The sequence below is a fragment of the Lytechinus pictus genome, chromosome 3, assembly GCF_037042905.1.
Source record: "Lytechinus pictus isolate F3 Inbred chromosome 3, Lp3.0, whole genome shotgun sequence".
NCBI lineage: Eukaryota > Metazoa > Echinodermata > Echinoidea > Temnopleuroida > Toxopneustidae > Lytechinus > Lytechinus pictus.
Window position 1 is genome coordinate 16,117,443 of NC_087247.1, and position 23,777 is coordinate 16,141,219.

At 36.8% G+C, this 23,777-nt stretch overlaps 1 protein-coding gene across 1 annotated transcript; it reads right to left on the bottom strand.

The window, feature by feature from the left end:
- Window positions 1-2,092: 2,092 nt before the first annotated feature.
- LOC129257729 (uncharacterized) lies at window positions 2,093-11,510 on the bottom strand. Its single transcript, XM_064096511.1, has 5 exons — window positions 11,163-11,510; window positions 10,104-10,387; window positions 9,387-9,758; window positions 4,819-5,011; window positions 2,093-3,886 (listed from the first exon to the last, which is right to left on the bottom strand). The coding sequence occupies exons 2-5, from the start codon at window positions 10,302-10,304 to the stop codon at window positions 3,750-3,752; spliced, it is 903 nt and encodes a 300-aa protein (XP_063952581.1). The 5' UTR covers window positions 10,305-10,387; window positions 11,163-11,510; the 3' UTR covers window positions 2,093-3,749.
- Between the last annotated feature and the right edge of the window lie 12,267 nt (window positions 11,511-23,777).

Sequence of the window (23,777 nt, forward strand, 5' to 3'; positions counted from 1 at the left end):
TTTAAAGTTAAACAGCATCATCATAATAAATAGCATATTCATATCCCTGTATTTTAGCATTAAATAAATGGTTCTTAAAGCATAGACCCTCACAACTCATTAAGGGATAGGCCTATACAAAATATAGTTCGATGAGTAATTTCTCAGCGTAAAGGGGATCATGGGCTTATAGGTCCATGCTGAATCAAGTGGAAATGTTCGTGATCAACATTGCTCAGAGTGTAAATTTGCTTCGCGCTCGCACTAATTAGTTAGGGCTTATTATTTATTTATTTATTTTGTATTTGTCGTTTTATTTTAACAGGGTAGCCCTTTCAGTTAGATACAACGATCTTGTTTATTTAAGAATAAAGCTAGGAAGTAACTGTTGACCCCCCTAAGCTTTAAAGAAACCCAAAAAAAAATCAGCTTTGGGCGGGGAAATGTGGATGTGATTGCTGTACACATGCGTGACCAAATTATTTCCAAACACCCCTAAACGGGGTTTTTGTGTGCAAAATAACCCCCTAAACAGGTTTTTCGAGGGCTTTATTTACACATTTGGCCCCTAAACAAGTCGCCAGAATATGACCCCGGGGAAAAAGCTTGGGCACATACCCTAAACACGTTCGGCTAGTCTTTAAAAAAAAAGCTTTGAAAAAAAAATACCCTGAATAAGTTTGACCCCGCGATTGACCAGTCTTTCAAAACCAACCTTTTTCTTGAAATTCGGTGTTTTTGATACCCGTAACGAGTGCACACTCGGCCCGCGTCCACTGAAAACTGGAAAAATACCCCTTAGTTAAGGACGTTCCACATTTAAATGAAGTCAATGGCATATTCACCAAATTTTGCAAAGTTGTAGAGGAAGGTATACCTAAGAGGTGCAAACATTAAAAAATATGGGTTCATGTTCTTGTTTTCAAACTATTAGCACTTTTATAAGAGCAAAATGTGCTTTTTTAAAACACCCCAAAACGTGCCAAAAGCTTTGTATTTGTGTGAGGAAAAATTCCAAACCACTCTACCATTTCTTCAAACTCGGGGTCATATTCGTCATACTTTATAGCACTACATAGTAAAGTATTTTGATATTGTATAGAGGAATGTTTAAAAATGGTCCATGGAATAATTCCAGTTTATTAGCTTCATAAAATAACACGTCGGATCTGGATCGGGAAAATACGGGTGTACTTTTTTTCGCCCCCTCCCCCTTTATTGGCAAAAGCTGATAGGCCCCTGAATTTTGGCCTACTTCAGCACCCCCAGCCAAAAAATCGTTCCTAGGACCCTGCATAGGCCAATATAGATAGGTCCAGATTTTAAAGTTAATGCGCTAGCCTAGGCTAGCCATAGCTTAGCCTAGAATTTTTTTCTTACCATTGATGGCAGTTTGATAGTGTTTAAGAATTAGATCTAGATATAGATCTAAGGCCAATAAGGGTACCGGCCATTTGAAAGTGCTGATTCATTCATTCATGGCAATGCGAACGACCACAATTTTGTAAAGATCAAGTCCACGCGCATGCGTATTCTTCCGAAGACGCAAGTCATGAATATTCATATTGGCTTCCACAACTGCGGTGGGAAAAATCATTTCGCGCCCGGGCCGCGCGCCGTAGGGGAAGTGTGACTGAGGTATAAGAGACACTAACTCTGATTATAATGACGTCACTTCAGGATTGAGATCATCATTTCATTAAACTTGAAAGCACTACTATAACAGTCAGATATCCACAATTATGCTTTCTTTTTAAAGGGTGGAACTTAAAATATTTGTTTTTAATTTAACTTTTCAAAAACAACAATAAAAATATCTGGTGATCATTTCTTGTGGCAAATGGTATTATAAATTGGCGATGGTTTAGTGCTTAAGAAAGGATCACCACAGTCGTCCCTAAAGTCGCTCCTAACTTACGAACAGCTTTATGAAATGGCCCCCGGGTTCATTTGTTTGGAAACAGGCCGCCATGCATGACACCATGGCAACTGACGTCATCGCTTCGGTACTCTGTTTGGCTTGTCATATTCCTACTAGATACAGGAGTGTGCTCAACTTTATGCGCAGCTTTCTAGTTATGTGCCATGAAGGAAAATAACACGAGACTAGAAATAAATGATATTTGTATGATTTTATTGTATCAAATCATGTCATTAACGAAAACAATATATGTCCACGATAGATACACCGTATACAATCAGGAGGATTTTGTCTCCTAATGCAGATCACCTAGATACACTGTAAAAACGCTGTTTGAAATTTTAAGCACGTTGTTAACGCCCGTCACTTACAACTAAACTTTTAAACAATTACAAAAATGTTTAAACAACTTGTTGTTAGAGTGACAGGCTTAAACAACGTGCTATTTTTTTTACTGTGTAGAAATACATTGAAAGATAGATAGATAGATATAAAGATAGATATACATGTAAATAAATAAACGTTACATTACAAAACATTAATATGATTCATGTCAAGACAAAAAATAGAACAAATTTTAGCATATGAATAATTTAGAGAGATTCAATACAGTTTGAGTTATCGAATGATTATGATTTCGAAATAGTAATAAAACAATCGCAGAGTTATTGTTATAAGCCTATAATCAGAACCAAGAATTAATGATCTATATCATAACGGTTTAACGATATTATAAAATATAGGAATATAAGCAATAACGGGGATCAACTAAAATTGGAAATTACTTTATGGACCTTCGATTTTTCATCATTTAACATTGTCGTATGGCAGAATTGAACATGTTCAAATTCAGATAAGAGATAAACAAGTATTTAAAAAAATAGTCAGAATATTTCGATTTATGTATTAACACAGACTACCAGTATGACAGAAATGAACATGTTTGTATCAATTAAATCATTTAGGAATTCTTCACTCTCAAATAATACCAACAAAATGAGTATGTAAGGTCGATTATATTCACGTGCAATATCAAAATGCGAAGGTTTTGGAGAAGAAATCGAGTAAATGGCAGCACTGCGGCAAGACTATTAAAGAAGCAGTGCTGTAATGAGGCTAACATGTTTTGAGGGGTCCAAGTATGCGGTGCACACTATTGTAGGGATTGACCAAACCATTAACATGTACACTAAAAGACAAAGTAAAATACAAAATCAAATAACTTGATATCTCCTTAGCTAATTATGGACGTTGAAATAAAAAAGGAGTTACTTTTCAATGCTCATAATGGCCAGTTAATCAAAGACAATGCGAAAAAAATCACGTTGACAAAATACCTTAACATAACGAAAAGCAAAAAACAATATTAATTGAAATTTCTTTAGAAGGGTCAGCAACTCCTAGCCAAATCCACACCAATAGGTCAGTGAAAAAAATATGGTGCCACCAGAACGTCAACAAAGAAATCATGAGGAATTTCTTTCAAGAACTTAAATTCAATAAGCCCAATTTTACCCCCGAAAATCAAACATAATGATCATCACCTAAAGTAAAAAAGCGTGTAACAAAATTTAGCTACTAACACAACTCAAATTTTAATTTGTGAGTTAAAAATAAGTAAATGGTTTTAAATGCCAGGATATACCTGTTCATCGGAATATCATATATATACAGTTTAGATCCTAAAATTACGAGCAAGGGCATGGCGACTGATTATTCAATGTAGACTATAATATTACCGATGATGGCTGAGTAGTAAACAGCCCGCCCGAAGGTCGTGGGTTCGATCCCAGGTCGAGTCATCCAAAGACTTAAAAAGGGAACATTGAGGGGGTTGATTATGTAATCTTCAGACATGTTGAGTAGGGTCTCCCAGATGGATGTGAAGTTGGGGATATAGATTGTGAGGAGGATTTGATGATGGCTTAAATGGAGGGCGCTCTAGTAGAGATATCTTTCCTTTGTTGCGCTCGTCCACTCGATCAGCTGTAATGGGAGATATTTATGGGCCTTATAACCACTATAAATTACATGAAATAGATCACTACTGTAACTTCAAAATAATTACATGTATTGCAATTTTAATTCAATCTAAAAATCAACTTTATGATTCACTACCAAACAATGTTGGCTTAATTGTAGAGAATAAGACGAGTATGTTAAAGATGGTAGATTGTGGGGGCGTCGAGGTCTAGTGTTAAAGACTTTCGTCTTTCAATCAGTGGGATGTGGATTCGAATCCCAGCCAAGCCATGGCGTGTTTCCTTCAGCAAGAGATTTTCCCTCATTGTGCTGCACTCGACCCAGGTGAGGTGAATGGGTACCCAGTAGGATTTATTCCTTGAATGCTTTAGCCCAATATCGCGGCTTATATAGCTACGGCCGGGGTAATTATGATACAAAGCATCAAGCTAAGTATAGTAGCTCTTATATATTAATCGACCATATTATTGTTGTTATTATTATCATTATCATTATTATTATTATTATTATATTAGATTATACATGCCTATAATGTGAATCGTGTCAAAGTTCACCAGCTACTTCCTGTGAGACTGGGACATGCGCTGAAATTTTGCTTCTACCAAAACGGTCAATTCCAATGGCTTTTTCGTCACAGCAAATTGTTAAACGATTTTTTTTTTATAATGTTTTCTAACTATTTTTCAGTTTGCCCCCCCCCCCCGAAAAAACCGTACCTGGGGTTGGCCTCCCCCCTTTCCTCGCTCGTAAATGACCGGGCTCAAATAATAGTGAATAGCACTGGCGTTTTTGCGAGACTAGACCACGGAAACATAATAGCCCTACATGAAGCATTCCTTAAGTCCACTAAACACTTTAGCCGCTATTGTGATAGGTGTATGTCGATTATCAAAAAGAAAATGTTATTCTGAAGAAAAAAAAAGAAGGGCACATACCGTAAGTTTTTCGTGGTTTCTTGGTCTGGTTTTGCGCCATATTTGTTTGGTTTCCCTTCATGGTTTGAGATGAGTTTCTTCCACCGCTCTGCCTTGAACCTGGTCTTGAACCTGACCTTGAGCTACTTACTCTCTTAGATGGAGCAAAGATGGTGTTCCTTTCAGCGCGGGTGATTGATGTCCAATCTGCAGTCTACCAAAACAATATTATAAATATTAAAAATCAAGAAAATTATTTCAAAGAGAGAAAGAAGTTATAGAAAAAAATCATATCAACTGTTTTTTTTGTAATCTCTTTATTAGCATACAAGATAAATTAAACATTATAAGGCCCTACTATTACCAAATAGATCAAACAATCAATGCAAGGAAAATGACAGGAACATTTTGAAATTTTCTTGATATTTCAGAATGCATTTTATGGAAAAAAAAAATTGTGATTACACTTCCGGGCCGACTTTGTCGAGTAGGATTTGGTTAACTCATAATTTTGTAATAAACAGGTAAGAATAATGTACTAAAAAATAAAAAAATCTTGGCGAAATCGTATACCCCTTAATTGCTCTTTGAATAATTAATATAAACTTATTTGGATAGATGGGTATATACTTGAAGCCTTTGGCTTGTTGTATGTATGCATGTCGATCGGTGTTCGTGATGGTGTAGGGGGCAAAAATCTGTTTGAAAATAAAGTTGCGAGCGAACGAAATGAGCGAGCAAAAATTTTGACATCAAATTTTTGATAGATTTTGAAATATTTAATAATAGATTATATTTCACCCTTTTAGACTCTACAAGACAAGTTGCTTATATACGTGTCAGGAAATTACGATTTGTCACGCCTCTTCTTTCAATGTCTCACTTTTATCTAGTTTTTGAAAAAACAAATTTTATCGTGCAAATTTACTTTATACACAGGCCACCACTATGTCACTAGTGGTACTGGCAGTACTATCCAACAACTTACAATCATACAATGTCTTGTTAATATACTTCAATCCAAGGCTTTTAACAAGTCAAATAAGGAAGCTGTTATATTTTTTACCTTGCACACAGCAAAAACGAATTTGGACGAGCGCTTAAAAAACACCTGCTTGTCCTAACACAGCACAAAACCGGTATTTCTAAACACTATACACTGTACGCCTATTAGGCACAGGTGTCTTTTTTTTCCTACGTAATGATTACACGCGCCGATAACAACTTGCTATTGTGTACAGACGAGCACGTATGCAATTGTTCGCGGATAGCGGTACGGGTTGTTATAGCAACGACAAGCTGACTGGAGTCGTAAATTGGACAGGAGTTGACGTAGAGGGACCATAATCCAAAGGGTCGTCTGCTATCACTGGACGACACCGATAATCATGTAAAAAATGCCAAATATGTAACATATCGCTGTTAACAATGTAAAAAATTACAACAAACAATTCCTGTTTACCCCCACCCCCTTTATACATATCGATGTAAGAGAAGAACTACCCTAGTAGATTCGCAGGAGATGACGTACACGTACGTGAAACTGTTATTTCTTATTTTTCATTTAACTTTTACAAGATGTTCTCTACAAATAAAAGTTGCTTTATTATTTCCCAGTAACGCTTTTCTGTCACACTCAGGGCTTCAAAACACGGTACTTTACAATTGGGTCAAAATATGGTTGGGGTAGGATAAATGCAATAGGCCCCTTAATTGGCCAGAACGTTTCGTCATGTACCTGCAGAGCTCCTCCAACTTGTCCAATGGTTTCATAAGTTTATGTAGAAAAAACCTTGTGCCTTCTTATACTCATCTCAATAAAATGTATACCTTTCTATCGCTACGCACATTACATGCATTACGATGTGCTAGTCACACCATGGTCACACCAAAATGCGATACCAGACCGATTAATGTATCTTGAATGACACATCATCAATCGCTTTGTAGTTGACGTAATTGTCATCTATCTAAGCAAATTAAGGCATTGATATATACTGTCATAAAGCATATCAACATACTCGTTCATTATATCCTCTTTCGTTTTGTCAAACGTCCGGCATTATGCATTAGTTGCTGATAAACGTTTATACTAAAACTGAATAAATAGCAATACACTTGAAAACTCTTCATCAAAATGATGAAAATTTTTGTAGCACAAATTACAATTTTTCAAAAACCCAGAAAACGAATCTATTTCTACTATAAAAAAAAAACATAGTAAAAAGTGTATTCAATTCAATCTTCGCATTGTCTGTGTCAAAAATTTGCAAATACTAGTAATTTATTTTCATGACATGAAAAAAATGAAAAAATGATGAAAATCCATATTTTATTGTTCGAAATAGACATGAAATGAAATACTCCGAAAATTTGCTTTGCCCAATTGATCGTGGGCCCGGCAGCCGCTGTGCAGCGCCAGATCGACGAGGCTCTATCCCTTTAATCGTTGAACGCCAAACAGGGTAGCAGCAACTCCCATCTTTTTAACGTCTTTTGGTCTGACGCGGCCGGGGTTTGAACCCCCGACCTCCCGGTTGTGAGACGGACGCTCTACCAACTGAGCAAACACACCGGTGTGTTTATCAGCGACATATCAAAGATGACCGCCAAAATTGCAAATTTTGAACTCAATGGGACACGATTTGTCAAAGGGAACATACATTCATTAACTAGAGACACTTAAGGGAATTAAATAAAAGTTGCTAAAAATCAGTTCTCCGATGGTGCACGAAAGTCCCCATTTCCGACTAGACTGTCTACTGGTCACGTCTTTCGGGTGGTGATGTTAAAGGCTGGTCCCAGACGTAAATAATCACATCTGATCGATACACATCTGAATAAACTCACCCCCCCCCCCAACTCTTTGATACACGTAAATGACAATCAGTTGAGCAGCGAACAAGATATCAATATTGTGTTCTTGGTTTTTTTTAACACCTAACAATCTAATACCGACTTATCTAGAATAGTTAATACGTGACAAACCCCAAATCATAGGTCAAGCTTTTCTTTAAATTGCCCCCTCCAACTTCCCCCACTCAACTGCTCAAAGAAAGAATGTAAAAGAAAAACGGTTTTATATGTTGGAGCCTATTTGTCATTGACTCCCTGTAAACATGGTAAATGTTCGGACTGTCTTGTAAACCCATGTTAAGATAAAAAAATAAAAAATAAAAATATGCAAACTATATTCAATAGCATTTTAACAGGGCTCTCCATGCACAGTATCTACTTTTGAGGTTACCATTTATCCACTCTTGGTGTTTTTTTTGTTAGTAGTTTATATTATAAACCTCTCTTTAAGAATGTCGAATAATCCGTTCCTCTGATTGGTCAAAACTGAGGTCATGTAAACGACCATGCCTTCAAAACAACAAACTAAGGTGGTAACCAAGGGCAACGGGCATAGTTAACAAGATTTCTGCCCGTTGCCCCCTGACCCGCCCCTTAACGACGGGCATAGCAACATTTGGCTGAGATCCCCATTTGATTGCATGCAAAATGTTGCTTTCTGCGGTGATTGCGGATACCATAAATATCCGCGCGATTTGATCGAAAGTTTTAGACAATTCGCGCATTTACGCGCTTATTGCGCAAGTGCGCGCAACGGATATGACATATCGATGGAACGATGCCGATCTTTGACTTTTGCTTGTTAATTCCTGTTAAAATATATGGCATTTATTGAAAAGAAAACTAACTTATTAAGGACATAACGGATGTATCAATCATCAAGTCTTGTCGCAGACCGCTCAAATGCATGCTCGCAGTCGCAAAAGGTGAGTCGGGTGAAAAGATTAAAGTTAGACGGTCACTGCACTTTCTAAGGTTAACATAACGTTACTCGTTACTTAGCCTTAGGTATGACAAACGACAACGTTATGACGGGTAGGGCCTAGATCTAATGTTAATTGTCGTTAGTTAGCTTAGCAGTTATTAGATCTAACGTTAGATCTAACATTTGGACGTAGGTTTAGTCGACTAGATCTAATGTTAGATTACACTCTAATAGGGATTTATTTCTGAACGTTAGATCTAGCCTAGACCCTTTTCAGAATCAGACCCTAAATAGTAATTTGGTTCCTAAAATATCTAGATCTAGGCCTAGTAGGGCCTATCGGTATGAACTGCTCGGGAACTGCTTATGATATTCGACTTTGAGACCTAACTTCAGGGCCTTCTTATTCTTCTCTATAAGTACAGGCCACCGTCTAGCGTATTGTCGTACTGTCAGTGTCAGGGCTAAGTAAGGGCCTAGCCCTAGACCTAAGTCCTAACGTTAGCTTGGGGCCAGGGCCAGGGCTTTTAGATCTAGACCTACACTAGCCCCTAACGTTAGATCTAATGTTTAATAATTCGGTTCATAAAAAATATATAGACTGCTTTTATATTCGAGACATGGTTGTTTCAATTCGGCTCGCGGGTACCGCATCGGCCAGACCATGCCCTCGGGCAAAGCCCTCGTGCATAGTCGCGTTGCGGTCCCCTTGAACCTCTAGAAACAACCATGCCTCTCAAAGCAGTCCATATATCTATAATATTACCTTACTCTGTATTTTCATGTAGAATGATGTTTGTTTACTTACCGCGTTATACACATCTTGAAACTTGGACATAATAACAGGAATGAGATTGAGAACAGCGCCCCAATCCGACACCTCGCCGGTATTCAAGCCCCGAAGTTTTTCAGTCGTCTTGTGTGAAGCCAACTCGTGGAAGTCCGTATCCTCCTCTAGGTACTTCCGACAAAACTCGATGTTACTTCGGATCTTTTCGGCTTTAGCTCGTTGTTTTTCGTGTACAGTCAGGGCCATGATATTCTCTCCGATACAGCTATGAATTTCATCGCATAATTGTTGAAGAGTTTTTACTGATACGAGAAACAGTTGGAGGACTTCGGTGAAATGGGACGTCCTATCACCATCTAATTTCACAGAATGATCGTAACATTCTCGTACCTGTGAATGTTAATATTGAGTATGAATTATCAAAAATATTAAGATTATTGTCAATATTCAGATGATATTGTGATGTTAAATGCTATAAGGCATGAGTTATGAACGGATAAGCAATTTGACCTAAAAATTTACATTATAGAGCCTATCAGTGATGATAATGATGGCGAAACAAATTGTTAAAATCATGATCTAGAATTCTTCTTCATCTGTTGTAACAGATAATATATATTTTGACCTTATTTTATATTTTCTCTGAATTCTATAAGACTCCTGCCCTGCGTGCTACTCCATTTGGGAGCATTTATTATATTAAAAGTCAAATTCAACATTCCAATATAACTGCACCTGTAAAATTGTGTTGATGCTGGGTCCATATGTTGTATTTTGACCTGCTGGTGAACGTTGCAAAGCACCAATAAAGCTTCTCGTCTTTTTATAAAGCTCTTGACATGTTCCTTCTTTGAGAGCACGAAGTTTTTTAGCCAGATCCGAGTTCACACGATCTATGTACGGCAAGACTTCGTCTGGATCCCGATTTGTAGCCATTGTCTATTTTCCGATCGTAAGCTAATGACGGATGCGACACCCGGGAAGCGACTGGAAACCGGTATCTGTATCTGTAGCAATTCCTGTCATAGTAAATCGATGGGCAGATATTGTGGAATAATAGGGTTAATACATATATAAAAAAATATTCATTTATACCATGTATACTGCATTATGTTCGCAACTTTCTGCCGTTGTTAGAGCTTCCACAATAATATTGTCTGGGTGAGACATATTATTTTCTTTTACTATTTGTGCAGCGTCATAGCCCAGTGAATTAGTCTCCGGACTTTGAAACAGAGGGTCGTGGGTTCAAATTCCAGCCATGGCGTAATTTCCTTCAGCAAGGAATTCATCCACATTGTGCTGCACTCGACCCAGGTGAGGTAAATGGGTACCGGCAGGAAGTATTCCTCAAAAAAGCTATGTGCACATGATTAGGTAGCCTAGCTTAGCCGGGTAATAATAATAGCAGGGCCCGCTGAAAGAACAGTTTGCGGAACTGAAGTGGCTACCCTGGGTAAATATAGCGTTATTATTATTATTAATTAATTAATTATTATCATTATTATTATTAAGAACGATTTGAAAGTGCAATATGTTCAAAAGAAATTGTCATACAATGTATATACTTTATTGTTACTTTATTGAATCATCATCCGCACCGAATGTGGACCGGAGTTCTATTCCTAACTTTGTTTATATATCTTGGTTATACTTCACTTAGAGATTATATATAATATATATCCAAAGTAGCCTCAATATTGACAAAGAAACATGTGGGAGAAAAAGACATTTTGGGTAATCAATGAAGGCAAGACGGTCACGAAAATATAGATATTCCAAATAAGAACAAACCGATGGTATCAAGGGCGTAGGCTGGGGGTGCACTGGGTGCCCCCTCCCGCTGAGGCAGAGGAGTTCCGACACTGGCAAGGAAAACGAAATTTGTACCCCTTCTTCTGCTTTCAACAGGTGATTTTCCAAACTTTAGTTCCGGCTCCCCAAGATGTGCACCCCCATAACACTTTAGCTTCACCTTCCCCAGGATGTGCACATCCCCTGCCCAAACCAGCCTATACCGTGGTACGTTAATAAAAAGCATTCAGCATTTGACATTGTTTCTCCACATTTCGAATGTATGAAATATGTGATGACAATATTCCCAAAATAATATTACCAGAGGAGTGTTCATTGACTAGGACCTCCTTGATATGATATGAGCAAGAACGTGCGCGTGCTGTCACCAGGGAAACGGGGTATATTTTTTTCTGTTGCATCTTCTATTGATTGTGCCCGTCACCACTGATCAAACAACTAATGACCAGCTTCATTGAATTCTAGTAGGGTGTGAGCAGGATAACAATGAGAGCTTCTCTTCAGCATCCATTATTTTATTTACTCTGTCTCCTGTCAAGATGAAGTACTGAGTAATAAATTCATTTTGTGTCGAAATTAAATCCAAATATCAGTATAGTATGTATGATATATACATTTTTTTTTTTTGGGGGGGGGGATTATGACACTGACTGGAAGACCATGATCATTATTTATATTGCTGTGAATTCGACCCCAAAATACTACAAGATGGACCCATTTATATTCCAGTTGAGCTGTCTGATCCAATATAACGATAAATACAACATACATTATCGTCAGAAAATGTTAATAGTAATGACTAATGATGTTAATAATATGATCACAATCAGACTATTAAGGTATAAATAATAACGAATCAAGATCGTTGACGTGGTGTAGGGGAAGGCGGGGTAAGTTGAGCATAGGGGCAAGTTGAGCCACCAGCTCCAGGCCGATAATGAATGAGTCGGGCATTGTGGTGGTTTCATGTATTGATGACCCATAGCATAACCCCTAACCCCACCACATTGTTTTCAACTTTGAAACAAAAAGTACTTTTTTAGAGGGAAAATATGAATTTCAGCCAAAAAATTAAAAAAGAATGTGAAATAGATAAGTGCTTTATACACACACACATCTTTAGGTATAATAAAATACATGATAACAACATTGTTAGTCCAGGTATGGATCTTCAAACTTGTCACAGTCTTTTACATGATGGATGCATAAGAAATGTGTGGATGCGAAATTATCGCATTAAGTTCGGACTGGGGTAAGTTGAGCCAGACAACATGGGGCAAGTTGAGCCATGGTAATTTTTATGGTTATGTATTTTAAAAAACAAACAAACCTTAAAATCCATCGATATGCAGGCTGAAAGGAGCAAATTTACACGACTGTTCATTTCTTTTTAGAGGATGTTAGTATTTATAGAGAATTAGCAAATGAAAACACTTTAAATAAAAAATTGACATGCTGGTTCTTCCCCCATACATTTTGTATATAGTTTTTGTGGCTCAACTTACCCCAGAAGGTGGCTCAAACTTACCCCGCAGATGGGGCAAGTTGACCCATTTGACATCTCTTTTTCAAAGGTGACAATGACTTTCAGTGTGGGGTAGAAAGTTATATATAGGTGAAAAATATTTCAGAAGAATTAAATTTTAAGGCAAGGTACTTATTTCTACAAGATTATTAATCATATCAATTCTAACATGCAAAAAGCAAAAAGTGTCACAACTTACCCCGCCTTCCCCTACTGTTTGATAATCATTGCTAACAAATTTCAGTTACATGCAGTAGAAAATCATATTGTACTTTGTAAGATGTAAAAAATCCAGATAAAATCTAAATACAAGAAATTTAATAAAACTTATAGCTCTTATCAGTGACCATGGGCGGGTAGGTATAAGACGGTCGTCCCTCATATGATTATTCCAAGAAAACAAGAAAGGAAGTGGGAGGAGGTCTTATAGTATATTAATGTTCATGATTGAAGTTCAAAATCAGCATTGAAATTTGTGTATATAGACAATGTATTGAAAAAAGTTGTATTTATTTATTTATTTTGTTTTATTTATTTTATACTGCAGGGTAGGCCTGTTCAGTTCTTAAAACTGCTTCACAAAGGCGCCCTGCAGTCTAAAATACATGTCAAGATAACTATGAACAACAACAGCAACAAACAACATCAAAAATACAAAATACAAAATATCTAACATCAGAAACAATTAACACCAAAATATAGAGTGGGAAGTGACAATTTAAACATACATAGCATTGTAAATCAATGGAATATCATTTCGCTCTTTATCAATTCGTATGAAAGGCTTTGCATAATTTTTTAAAAACTAACAAGGAGGTACAAACTTGTAAATTTGAAGAAGTGCATTAAATAATTTGGGTCCGACATATGCGAAAGATTTTCTTTTATGTTCAATTCTAGCTTTGGGAAGCTGAAGGGGGCATCGTAAAGAAAACCGTGTCCTGTATTTAACGGGCCGTTTACATACTAAAGGTTTTAAATAATTTGGAACTAAATCATTCATTATTTTATATACAAGAACACAATACTGATATTTTATACGCTGATCTACTGATTGCCACTTCAGTGACTGCAACAAAGAAATTTGTGATGTATTATAATCTTTTTTCAAAAGCATTCTGGCATATTTATTTTGAAGTTTTTGTATCTTATCTAAATGTATTTTTGCACTGCTTCCCCAAGATGTAATACAGTAATCAATTTAAGGTAAAATCATAGAAAAGTACAGCTTCTTCATGATATCAAAGGACAGTAAGTGCTTAATCCGCCTTACACAACCTATTGCCCGAGATATTTTACAAACGATATTAGTAATATGTTCGCACCAAGTCAAGCCCGGATCGAGCATGACACCTAAGTATTTAATCTTTTTTACATTTTCTAATTGTATGCTCCTGAATTTCACTGACAAATGAGCACCCCTCAACTTTTTCTTTTGACCAAATACCATGGCTTTTGTTTTTTGCCGGTGTAAATGCATATTATTTAAGTCTAGTCATTAACTTGTTGAATCAAAATCATCTTGCAAATACTTTTGTACCTCCTTAATTGATTCACCGTGATTAAAAATGGCGGAATCATCAGCATAAAGAGACATTTTAGAATGTACATGCAATTTCAAATTACACATGTCATTAATAAAAATACAAAATATCAATGGACCCAGTATAGATCCTTGTGGGACACCTGATTTTATCTTCAAAAATTCACTGCGACAACTGTTAATCATTACAAATTGCCTTCTGTCTGTTAAATACGATTCCATCCAGTTGTATTAATTGCCAGTAATACCATAGTACTTAAGTTTTGCAAGTATAAAATTGTGAGGAATAACATCAAAAGCTTTGCGTAAGTCCAAGAAAATACCACCAGTAACATGTTTTCGGTCCATTTTATCATACAAAAAGTCCGTAATCTCAGTTAGACAAGTGGCAGTAGAATAAGACGGTCTGAAGCCAGACTGACCATTTGCAAGTAGATCATTTACATTTAAGTACTTATACAATTGATCATGTATTGCTCTCTCTAGTATTTTGGACAGGACTGGAAGCACATAAATTGGTCTATAATTGTCAATATCAAATGATCCTCCCTTATATTAATACAGGAGTAATTCTTGATGTTTTGAAATCTTCTGGAATAACACTATAGTTTGTAAAGTTGCATTAAATAAATGGGTTAAAGGGCCAGCTATACTCTCTGCTGCCAGCTTAAGAAACTTAGGGTGAATGCCATCTACTCCGACCGCTTTCGAACAATCAATATGTAATAGTTCTTTCAAAACATACTCCTTTTTTATTGCATAAAATTTAATTTCACAATCTGGAATAAACAGAGTTTGTAAATTGTTTAATAAATCTTTCGAGAAATTACCCGAAGCGGCTTGCAACCTTGAGCCGACTTCATTAAAGGCTTTGTTAAGAACGTGAGCTATTTCATTGTTAGGTATTTGATCATTATCAATTGTTAATTTAACATCATGACTCGTGGTTTTATTTTTCTTAGGTATAAGCTTCGATAAAATGTTCCAGTTCTTTTTTATGTCATTTTCGCAGCCCTTAAATTTGTCCTGATAATACTTCTTTTTCAAATTTTTAATCAAGTTATTAGCTCTGTTACGGGAAAACTGAAATTTATTCCAGTATTCACATCCTTTTCAGCATACAGGCCTCATGGATATTCAAAAAAACTGAAATTTATTCCAGTATTCACATCCTTTTCAGCATACAGGCCTCATGGATATTAAAAAAAAACTGAAATTTATTCCAGTATTCACATCCTTTTCAGCATACAGGCCTCATGGATATTCAAACACGTTGACAATGCGAGAGAGAGAGAGAGAGAGAGAGAGGGGGGGGGGGGAATGAAACAGGATGATGCATGATTATTTCCAGTCAAAGAACAAAATATTGGCAGAGCCCAGTGTTGTCATGGATACAAGTAAACAATCATAGAGAAGAAAGCTGATTCGCTTGATCACCCTATTCTATGCACGCATGGATAAATCATTTATAAATTAATAGATCAGTAAATTAAATTTTAATCATGGAAGACTTTGTGAGGAAAACATTGTTGATAATAGTAACAAAATAACATGATGATATCGTTTGATATTATCCGGAAATACATAATAAAGTACATTGAAAAACCTTCTCGTAGGCAAGCCAATGTCATCATTATTTTTGTACTATTAATTATAGATTTTAGTCGTGATAAAGAATCATTCTTTTACAAGAAAAATCTTTTTTTTTAAATATACAACATGTATAATCTATCATTCAACACAGGACTAATGTCAACATCACCATGATCACCGATACAGACCTACTATACAGTATACAGGATATTACAACACACCATGTTTGACTAGAAATGAATTGTACTTGCTGCGAACTTTGAATACATAAAACATTTTTAACATTTCGAATAAAAGTACAAATGAAACGAACCCCTTTTCTTCAGAGTAGCATACATTCATGTTTCAGAATACTTTAGAATTCGCCAAATTGGAACGATTAAGATGCCACATTGAATACAATGAATAAGTGACAGCATCGAGTTACTTAGAATAAAAATTGTAGGAAAAAAGACGACTCTAGCATCGAAATAACGTAATTGGACTTACAATTTAGGCCGATACACCTTTTTTCACATACTTATACTAACTTTATTTTGATAGAGATAGTTATAAGTATAGTATCCAGTATATGCTAATCGACAATTATCATCAAAATAATTAGTGAAATATACAGTACATGGTGGAATCACGTCGATTTATTTAAATTCACCTATCACAATATACTTGCTAATATTGCTTTATAACTTTCAAAATTTACATCCGAATCTGAAGAAATCTTCAGCGTCATGCCTTTTTTTGAGGGGGGGGGGGGGTCTTTATTCATTTATTACTAGCCCCAACAAGTAATCTACATGGTCACACGTTTGGAGATACACACTGTAAAGACAATGGGGTTTTTTCCCATGAAATAACGCTAAGATTTTCAGCCTCCTCAAAATGAATCATGGTGTTACCAAGACAACTTAATATTTGAGCTTACCTGCTGGTATATCATCTATAATTTCTCACTTGTAAGGCTAGTATATAGCGTACAGGTGAGAGATTGTGTACGCTTGCCCCCCCCCCTAATTTTTCACGACCAAGAAACACAAGAGAAATTTAAAGAACAGAAAAGAGAGAAGGGATATATATGTTATTTTCTGAATATTGCATAAACAAATCTATCTCTAAATTTGATTTTTGCGATAAAAATTTCGATTTTTTTTTATTTATTTATTTATTTATTTTTTATTTATTTATTTTTTTTTTATTGCTCGCTTCGCTCGCTCACAACTTTTTAAAAAATAAACTTTGCCCGAAACGCAATGTCTGGCCCCCTAAAAAATGTGGGCTTTAAGGCCACATTAAGACACACTCACAGCCGGTTGATGAATGACTGTATACAAACTTTAATAGGATAGAGAAAAAATGACGAAATTTGATTAGGGAGATACTCCTCCCATTTATTATTACACTTCTTAGAATTTTCCTGTTGTTATAGGTCTCAATATGATTAAAAAAATCAACTCGGGCTTTGCTCTCGCTTTTTAATCATTATTATTGTTGTTGTTGTTGTTATTATTATTATCATCATTTGGATGTGTCCTCTTCATCATATTCCTACATGTCAAGCAGTGCTTAAAGTTGCTTAAAACGTTCCATTTTCGCTTCGCGCGAGCATTGTTTTTTTTACTGAGATAAGTGGCATTATTACAAAAGATATTTAGGATGTACTATTTTCAGGTCTGAATATATAGCAAAAAGATGGGGCTTTCGCTTTGCGTTAGCACCATTTTGTTAGTGAGGTATTCTTCATTGATTCTTAGAAACGGTCCTTTTATATCTCTTATCAGCTCATGGCTATTGCACGCTTAGTCACAGACTCACAATTTCTGATCGTGCCCTCCCCTCCATGCCGTGACCCACGGTACGCCACTTAATAATGATGATGATAATATATTAATAATAATGATAATAATAATAATAACTGATCTAGTCAATTTGACTGATTTATTTTAAGAGTGTATACTCTATCCATTCTTAATGGATTTCATATCTCAAAGATTGTGTTTTTTTATTTAAATGTTCTAAACTATGATTAATCCTTTTGGAATAACTTGATTCTAAATCTCTTCATAATGAAAATCAAATCTGAATTATATTTCTGACCTTTTTTTTGTATAATTGTAAGTTTAAAACAGGTTTTTCCCCAATACATAATTATCAGAATCCCATGCTAGTAATATCTACTGAAATCTCACTTATGCATGACTCAATCAACCAACTGTTTCTCATTTATATGTGAATAATTTTTTTAAGTGTATATACAATCTTCAAATGTAAATAATAATCAATGTAAACATTGCACAATTAGTCTTCGGACTACAGCATTGTATTCTGTTTTATATCTAATAAACCGAATTGGATTGAATTGAATCCTAACTCTATAACCCTATATGCCCTCTGAGATAATGAAATGTCGTAGGAGCATATGTCGTGTCACTTTCTAGGTTCTAGTAGGTTGGTATAATTTTCACAACATTTTGGATTTGTTTATTATCTAGTTTCATTTTCTTAATTTGTGTACCAGTAACGAGCATGCTAAAATAATTTCGATTGCTGAATTTAAGCCGTGCTTCAAAGTCCACCTTTCTTACCACGTTTCAAAAAAATATATATATCTGTAAGTATGTATCTGCTCGTGTACGTGTACAAACAACTCACGCCTAGTATACTATTTACATCATCATAACAGATTCATTATCTTCCACAATAAAACATAACAAATATGATATTGATAATCTCTGAGTGATAAGTTTTTCAAAGTGCAAACTACTTCATCTTCTAAAATACTTTTTTATTCTCCCTTTCGGAGACAAGAAGATATTAGGTTATTGCTATTCGATACTATGTCAGCAAAACCTGTGACAACTGGGTCATGAACATAAAATATAAAAGCGACCCAAGTCCACGATTTGTTCAAAAAGTTGAACATTAATTACTCGGTTTAATTTTATCGAACGGGTGCTCCAACTTCCGTTAAAGGGATACTCCGGGCTGAAGATATTTATATCTAAATAAATAGAGTAAAATTCGCAGAGCAATATGCTGACAATTTCATCAAAATCTGATAACAAAAACGAAGTTATTGAATTCTAAATATTGGCAGTATTCCGGTAAAACAGTTCTAGGCATGTCTTCATGAATATTCATTAGGTGGGCTGATGATGTCACACCCCAATTTCCTTTTTATGTTATTAAAATTTATGAAATCATGATTGTGTCATTTTTTCATACATGTGTAAATGATGTGTCTCCATTGTGATGAAATAAGTTGCAAACAAGAAATAACTAATGCACTTAATCAGTTGTCAGTCCAATAGTTTTATTTCTTGGTAGAATTTTTTTTTAATAAACCTGATTTCATATAATAAAGTACAAAAGAACAAGTGGTGATATGACATAATCAGCCCAACTAATGGATATTCATAAATTTTCCTAAAACTGTTTCAACGGAATGATGCAAATCTTTAAAATTCAATAACTTTATTATTTATCATCTGATCTTGATCAAATTTTCAACATTTTGCATTGTGAATTTTACTCTATTTATTGAGATACAAATATCTTCAGCCTGGAGCATCCCTTTAAACTCTTATGGATCGACCGTAAATCAGAATTTATACAAGTTATGCTAACCCTTGTTAATTTAGTTTTTACTGTGTACCAACTGTTGGTATATGTACAATACATTCACATGGTCTTTATCCGTGTAGTTTACAGTATAGCCCTTTGATATGTTACTGATGAATAACAACAGTTATTGCTATGTCTGGCAAGCCTCTGACATATTGCATGTTAACACGAAAGAAGAAAAGCATTTGTTTATCTTACTCCAGGGGGCCGTTTCATAAAGCTGTTCGTAAGTTAAGAGCAACTTTAAGAACGACTGGTGATCTTTTCTTACGCGCTAAACCTTTGCCAATGAATATACCATTTACAACAAGACGGGATCACCAGTCGTTCTTAAAGTCGCTCTTAACTTACGAACAACTTTATGAAACGGCCCCCTGGTATTAAAGCCATAGCTCATTCGCATAATAATGCAATATCAACAGCAATGCCAAGAAATAACCACTTCTAAAGCCCCAGTCACATATAGACACGGATCCTCACGGATCAACACGGCAACGCCGGCATGATCCGGGGAGGTCCGGGATCGTTTTGCCCCGGATTAAGCGTTGATGACTGTAAACACGGCATCTACACGGCATCTTCACACGGATCTACACGGACCATGCCGGCAGAGCACGTCGTCAACACGGACCTACACGTCAGCAACACGGACCTACACGTCAGCAACACGGACCAACACGTCAGCTACACGGACCAACACGTCAGCAACACGGATCAACCCGTCAGCTACAAGGACCAACACGTCAGCAACACGGACCTACACGTCACCAACACGGACCAACACGTCAGCTACACGGACCAACACGTCAGCTCAAGGACCAACACGGCAGCTATATTGACCAGCACGGCAAATGAAAATCTGTTCATAATAATGAGCTGATATTTATTTATTTTTTCTCATCCTTGTCGCAACATTATATTATGTTGTTTTTAAAAAAGATATCAAAACTTAAAACTTACTTAACCAGTAAAAACGCTGTTTTTTTTATACAACGCAGTTTACTGTTTTAACAGTAGTTGTTAAGTACTTTAAATATTGAACGACAAATTTAATTTCGATTTGATTTGATATCACTTTATTGAAATCACAGTAAAGGAAAGAAATTTACAAAGCCAATAGAAAACATAATAAAAATTAAGATAGTCCCAGGTCATGACGCATAACTGTCGATGCAGGGCAGTGGTATAAAACTTAATGTACAATTTTGATGTAACAGGTACATAACATTTATTTTAAGAAAATGAAATGTGAAATAGTAATAACAGACAAAGTTGGGGTGAATATAAAAAAAAAAAAGAGAAAAAGAATTATTGATACATGCACTAAGTTTACAAATATTAGGTTGGGGCCAATCTCCAAAGCGTAAGAAAATATCCTGAATCGTTAAATCATCCATTTAATCATAAATAAATTAAGCATGTTTGTGTCAACTGTTTAACAACTCCTGAAAAGTTCATAAAGTAAATAGCGTTGTAAATATTTGATGGGAAAAAAGAACACGGACTGCCAAGGATACTCCAGGCAGCCACACGGACCTACACGGCAGCAACACGGACCTACACGACAGCCACACGGACCTACACGGCAGCCACACGGACCTACACGGCCCATCCCGGATGGCTTTGCCAACCCGGCAGTCCACGGATGACGCCGGATGTTTTTGACAGTCAAAAACTGCCGTGTTGGCCTCCCGGACGTTCAAGGACCAACACGGACCACCCCGGACCTCCAAGGATGCCCAAGGCGCCAACACGGATCTCTCCCCGGACCACCCCGGATCAGATCCGGGATGGTCCGGGGTGGTCCGGGATCTATATGTGACTGGGGCTTAAGCAGTATAGTTAAAATGAATACTACTCACCGTAGGCCGAGACAAGAACAATATCGCAGAGTTCTTTTCAGCTGCCAGTAGTATTGAATAGTCCAGAAATAATGAGGTGCAAATTGCCTGGTGATCTTGATTCTCTAATATGATTTTGATTCGTCAATCCCGCGAGCTACTTTGGTAGCACTGTCTCGGTTGGTCTTTATTTACCAAACTACACCATTGTTGTTTTGCTCTCAATGAATGAATGGGTAATATGAGAGATCGAAGTGGTTTGTATGCTTACTACACACACCCTTTAAGCATTATTCGTATTCTGAGAAACGAATCATTTTTATGTGACGGAGAAGAAAACCTCGCGGAAAAACTGGACAAACAACGTTTTTGTTAACGGTCGGGGGAAAATGCCACAGATGTCAACAGTATAATGTGTCTGTAATAGACACAATTCAAAAATAAGAAATCTCAATAAATTTCAAATCCAAGATTAAAATTAAAATGCGATGACACAATAATTGAAATAAGGCTAGGAGCCCATCAATTCGATGGTGAATATGAGTTCTTTATCAGTCATCTTTGACTGTCTTCGATCGACATTGACCCGATTGGTTTTTTACACCGTTCCAAGTTGTTTTCGATCCCACCCCTGGAATACAACGACGGGAACCGCTGTCAACAATGACGTTGCCATGACAACCGATCGCCTGTCACTCCGCTTTTGGCTTATCCCTTTTTTTCAAGATCGATTTCCTTTCTTTGTAAGATTTTTTTTCAACATGTAATTGATCACTAAGTTTGAGAAAAATCAATCAAGTAGAGAAACAGAGAAAATAATAAAACTAGAAAGTGAACGTTGAACGATACAAAAAAGAAGGTGAAAAACAAGTAAACTAAATAAGTAAAACGAGATAAATGAATAAAATATATTTTTCGAAAATGTACACACCTTCCGCACTTTCACAGTGCCGAAGGTAATAAAAGATTAATTAAAGTATGGTGAAGAAACGATAAATTAATCTTTTTTCTTTCTTTTTTTTTATAAAAGAGGGCCAAAAGAATAGAAGCATATTTGTATTTTTTGTTCGGTCAACAGTGGATGCATTTTATTTTCTATTGAATCCAGGGACGGCGGAGCGAAGTTGAAAGTGGGGGGGGGGGGGGTGCACAGGCAAAAATGGCACTTTCGAAAAGGGCACTATCTTAAATCATGGGGAAAAAAATCTTATTTACAGTGGTGTAATGGACCCAAAATTTTGAGGGGGCTAGATCAATTTTTTTACACTTTTATAATAAAAATGCAATTTTGTGATGAATTTTGACATAACATTCAGAAAATAATTTCATATTTCACCCTTCTCTCTATCCATTTTGTTCCTTTTCTCTTTTTTTTTCTTGGTCGTGAGAATTGGTAGATAAACAGTGGCATACAGATGGGGGGCCTTTGGGGATCTTGCCCCCCCCCCCCCCCCGGACGTCACTGCTTATCCATCCCATTCACATAACTCATGAAACTTAAGGCAGGAATAATTATTCTTAGATTTCTTTTCCTTCAAAATAAGTAACATAAATTTAGAAAAATTCTTGTTTCAAAGGGGCACTCGTTAAAACATAAAACGGTTCGAAAGGGGGTATTTTCTGGTAAAAACTGGCACTTATATGAAAAAGAGCACTTGGTAACACCTAAAACGGGTCCGAGTCCTCAAACAAGAAAGGGCACTTTGTAACACTTGACATGTAAAACGGGTCCTCCTCATGTGAAAGGGACACAGTATATATTTGTGATGCATGGGGCATTTTCCTTTAATAAAAAGGGCAGTTTTTTAAGTGCTTCAAAAAGTGGGGGGGCACTGTGCCGCCCCCAGGATCGCCGCCCCTGATTATTGTCCGACGTAAAAACATGCCATAGGGTTGTGTTTTTATAGCATGATCGCGGACATACAGTACATATACATGACATAGGCTTCAGTCACAACTTACTCAGAGCGCTATAGCGGCGCCCGACCGATTAACGTTAGTTGCTTGCTCGGGCCGCTGGAATTGAGGCATCACCCAAAGAAGTCGAGCGGGCTGTAAAGACTTATCGGTGGCCGAGCAGTGTCATGTCGATTACTCAAGGCCAAATCTGGGTCAAATCGCGGGAGTAGTTTTCTGTTTTGCGTCCGAGCAGTGATCGGCTGACGACCCACCGATTCGCGGGCGGTCTCCCACCGGCCATCGGCCTATTTTTTAATCGCCCGACCGATCTTGAATTCGCGGCGAGATCATCGACCGGCGACCAGCCGGTGACCGCTCGACAGCCTTTGATCCGGCGAGTTCAATTTTTTACCTAAATCGCTCGACGGTGCCCGCTATATTACGTCGGCGCCCGGACGGCAACCACCCGGGCACCGACCGTGGTTAGGGCGGCGACTGAAAAGTGAGCGGGCGCCGCCAAATTTCTAACTCCGCACCAAGTCTTGAGCGGCGACCGAGCGATGCCCATCTACGGC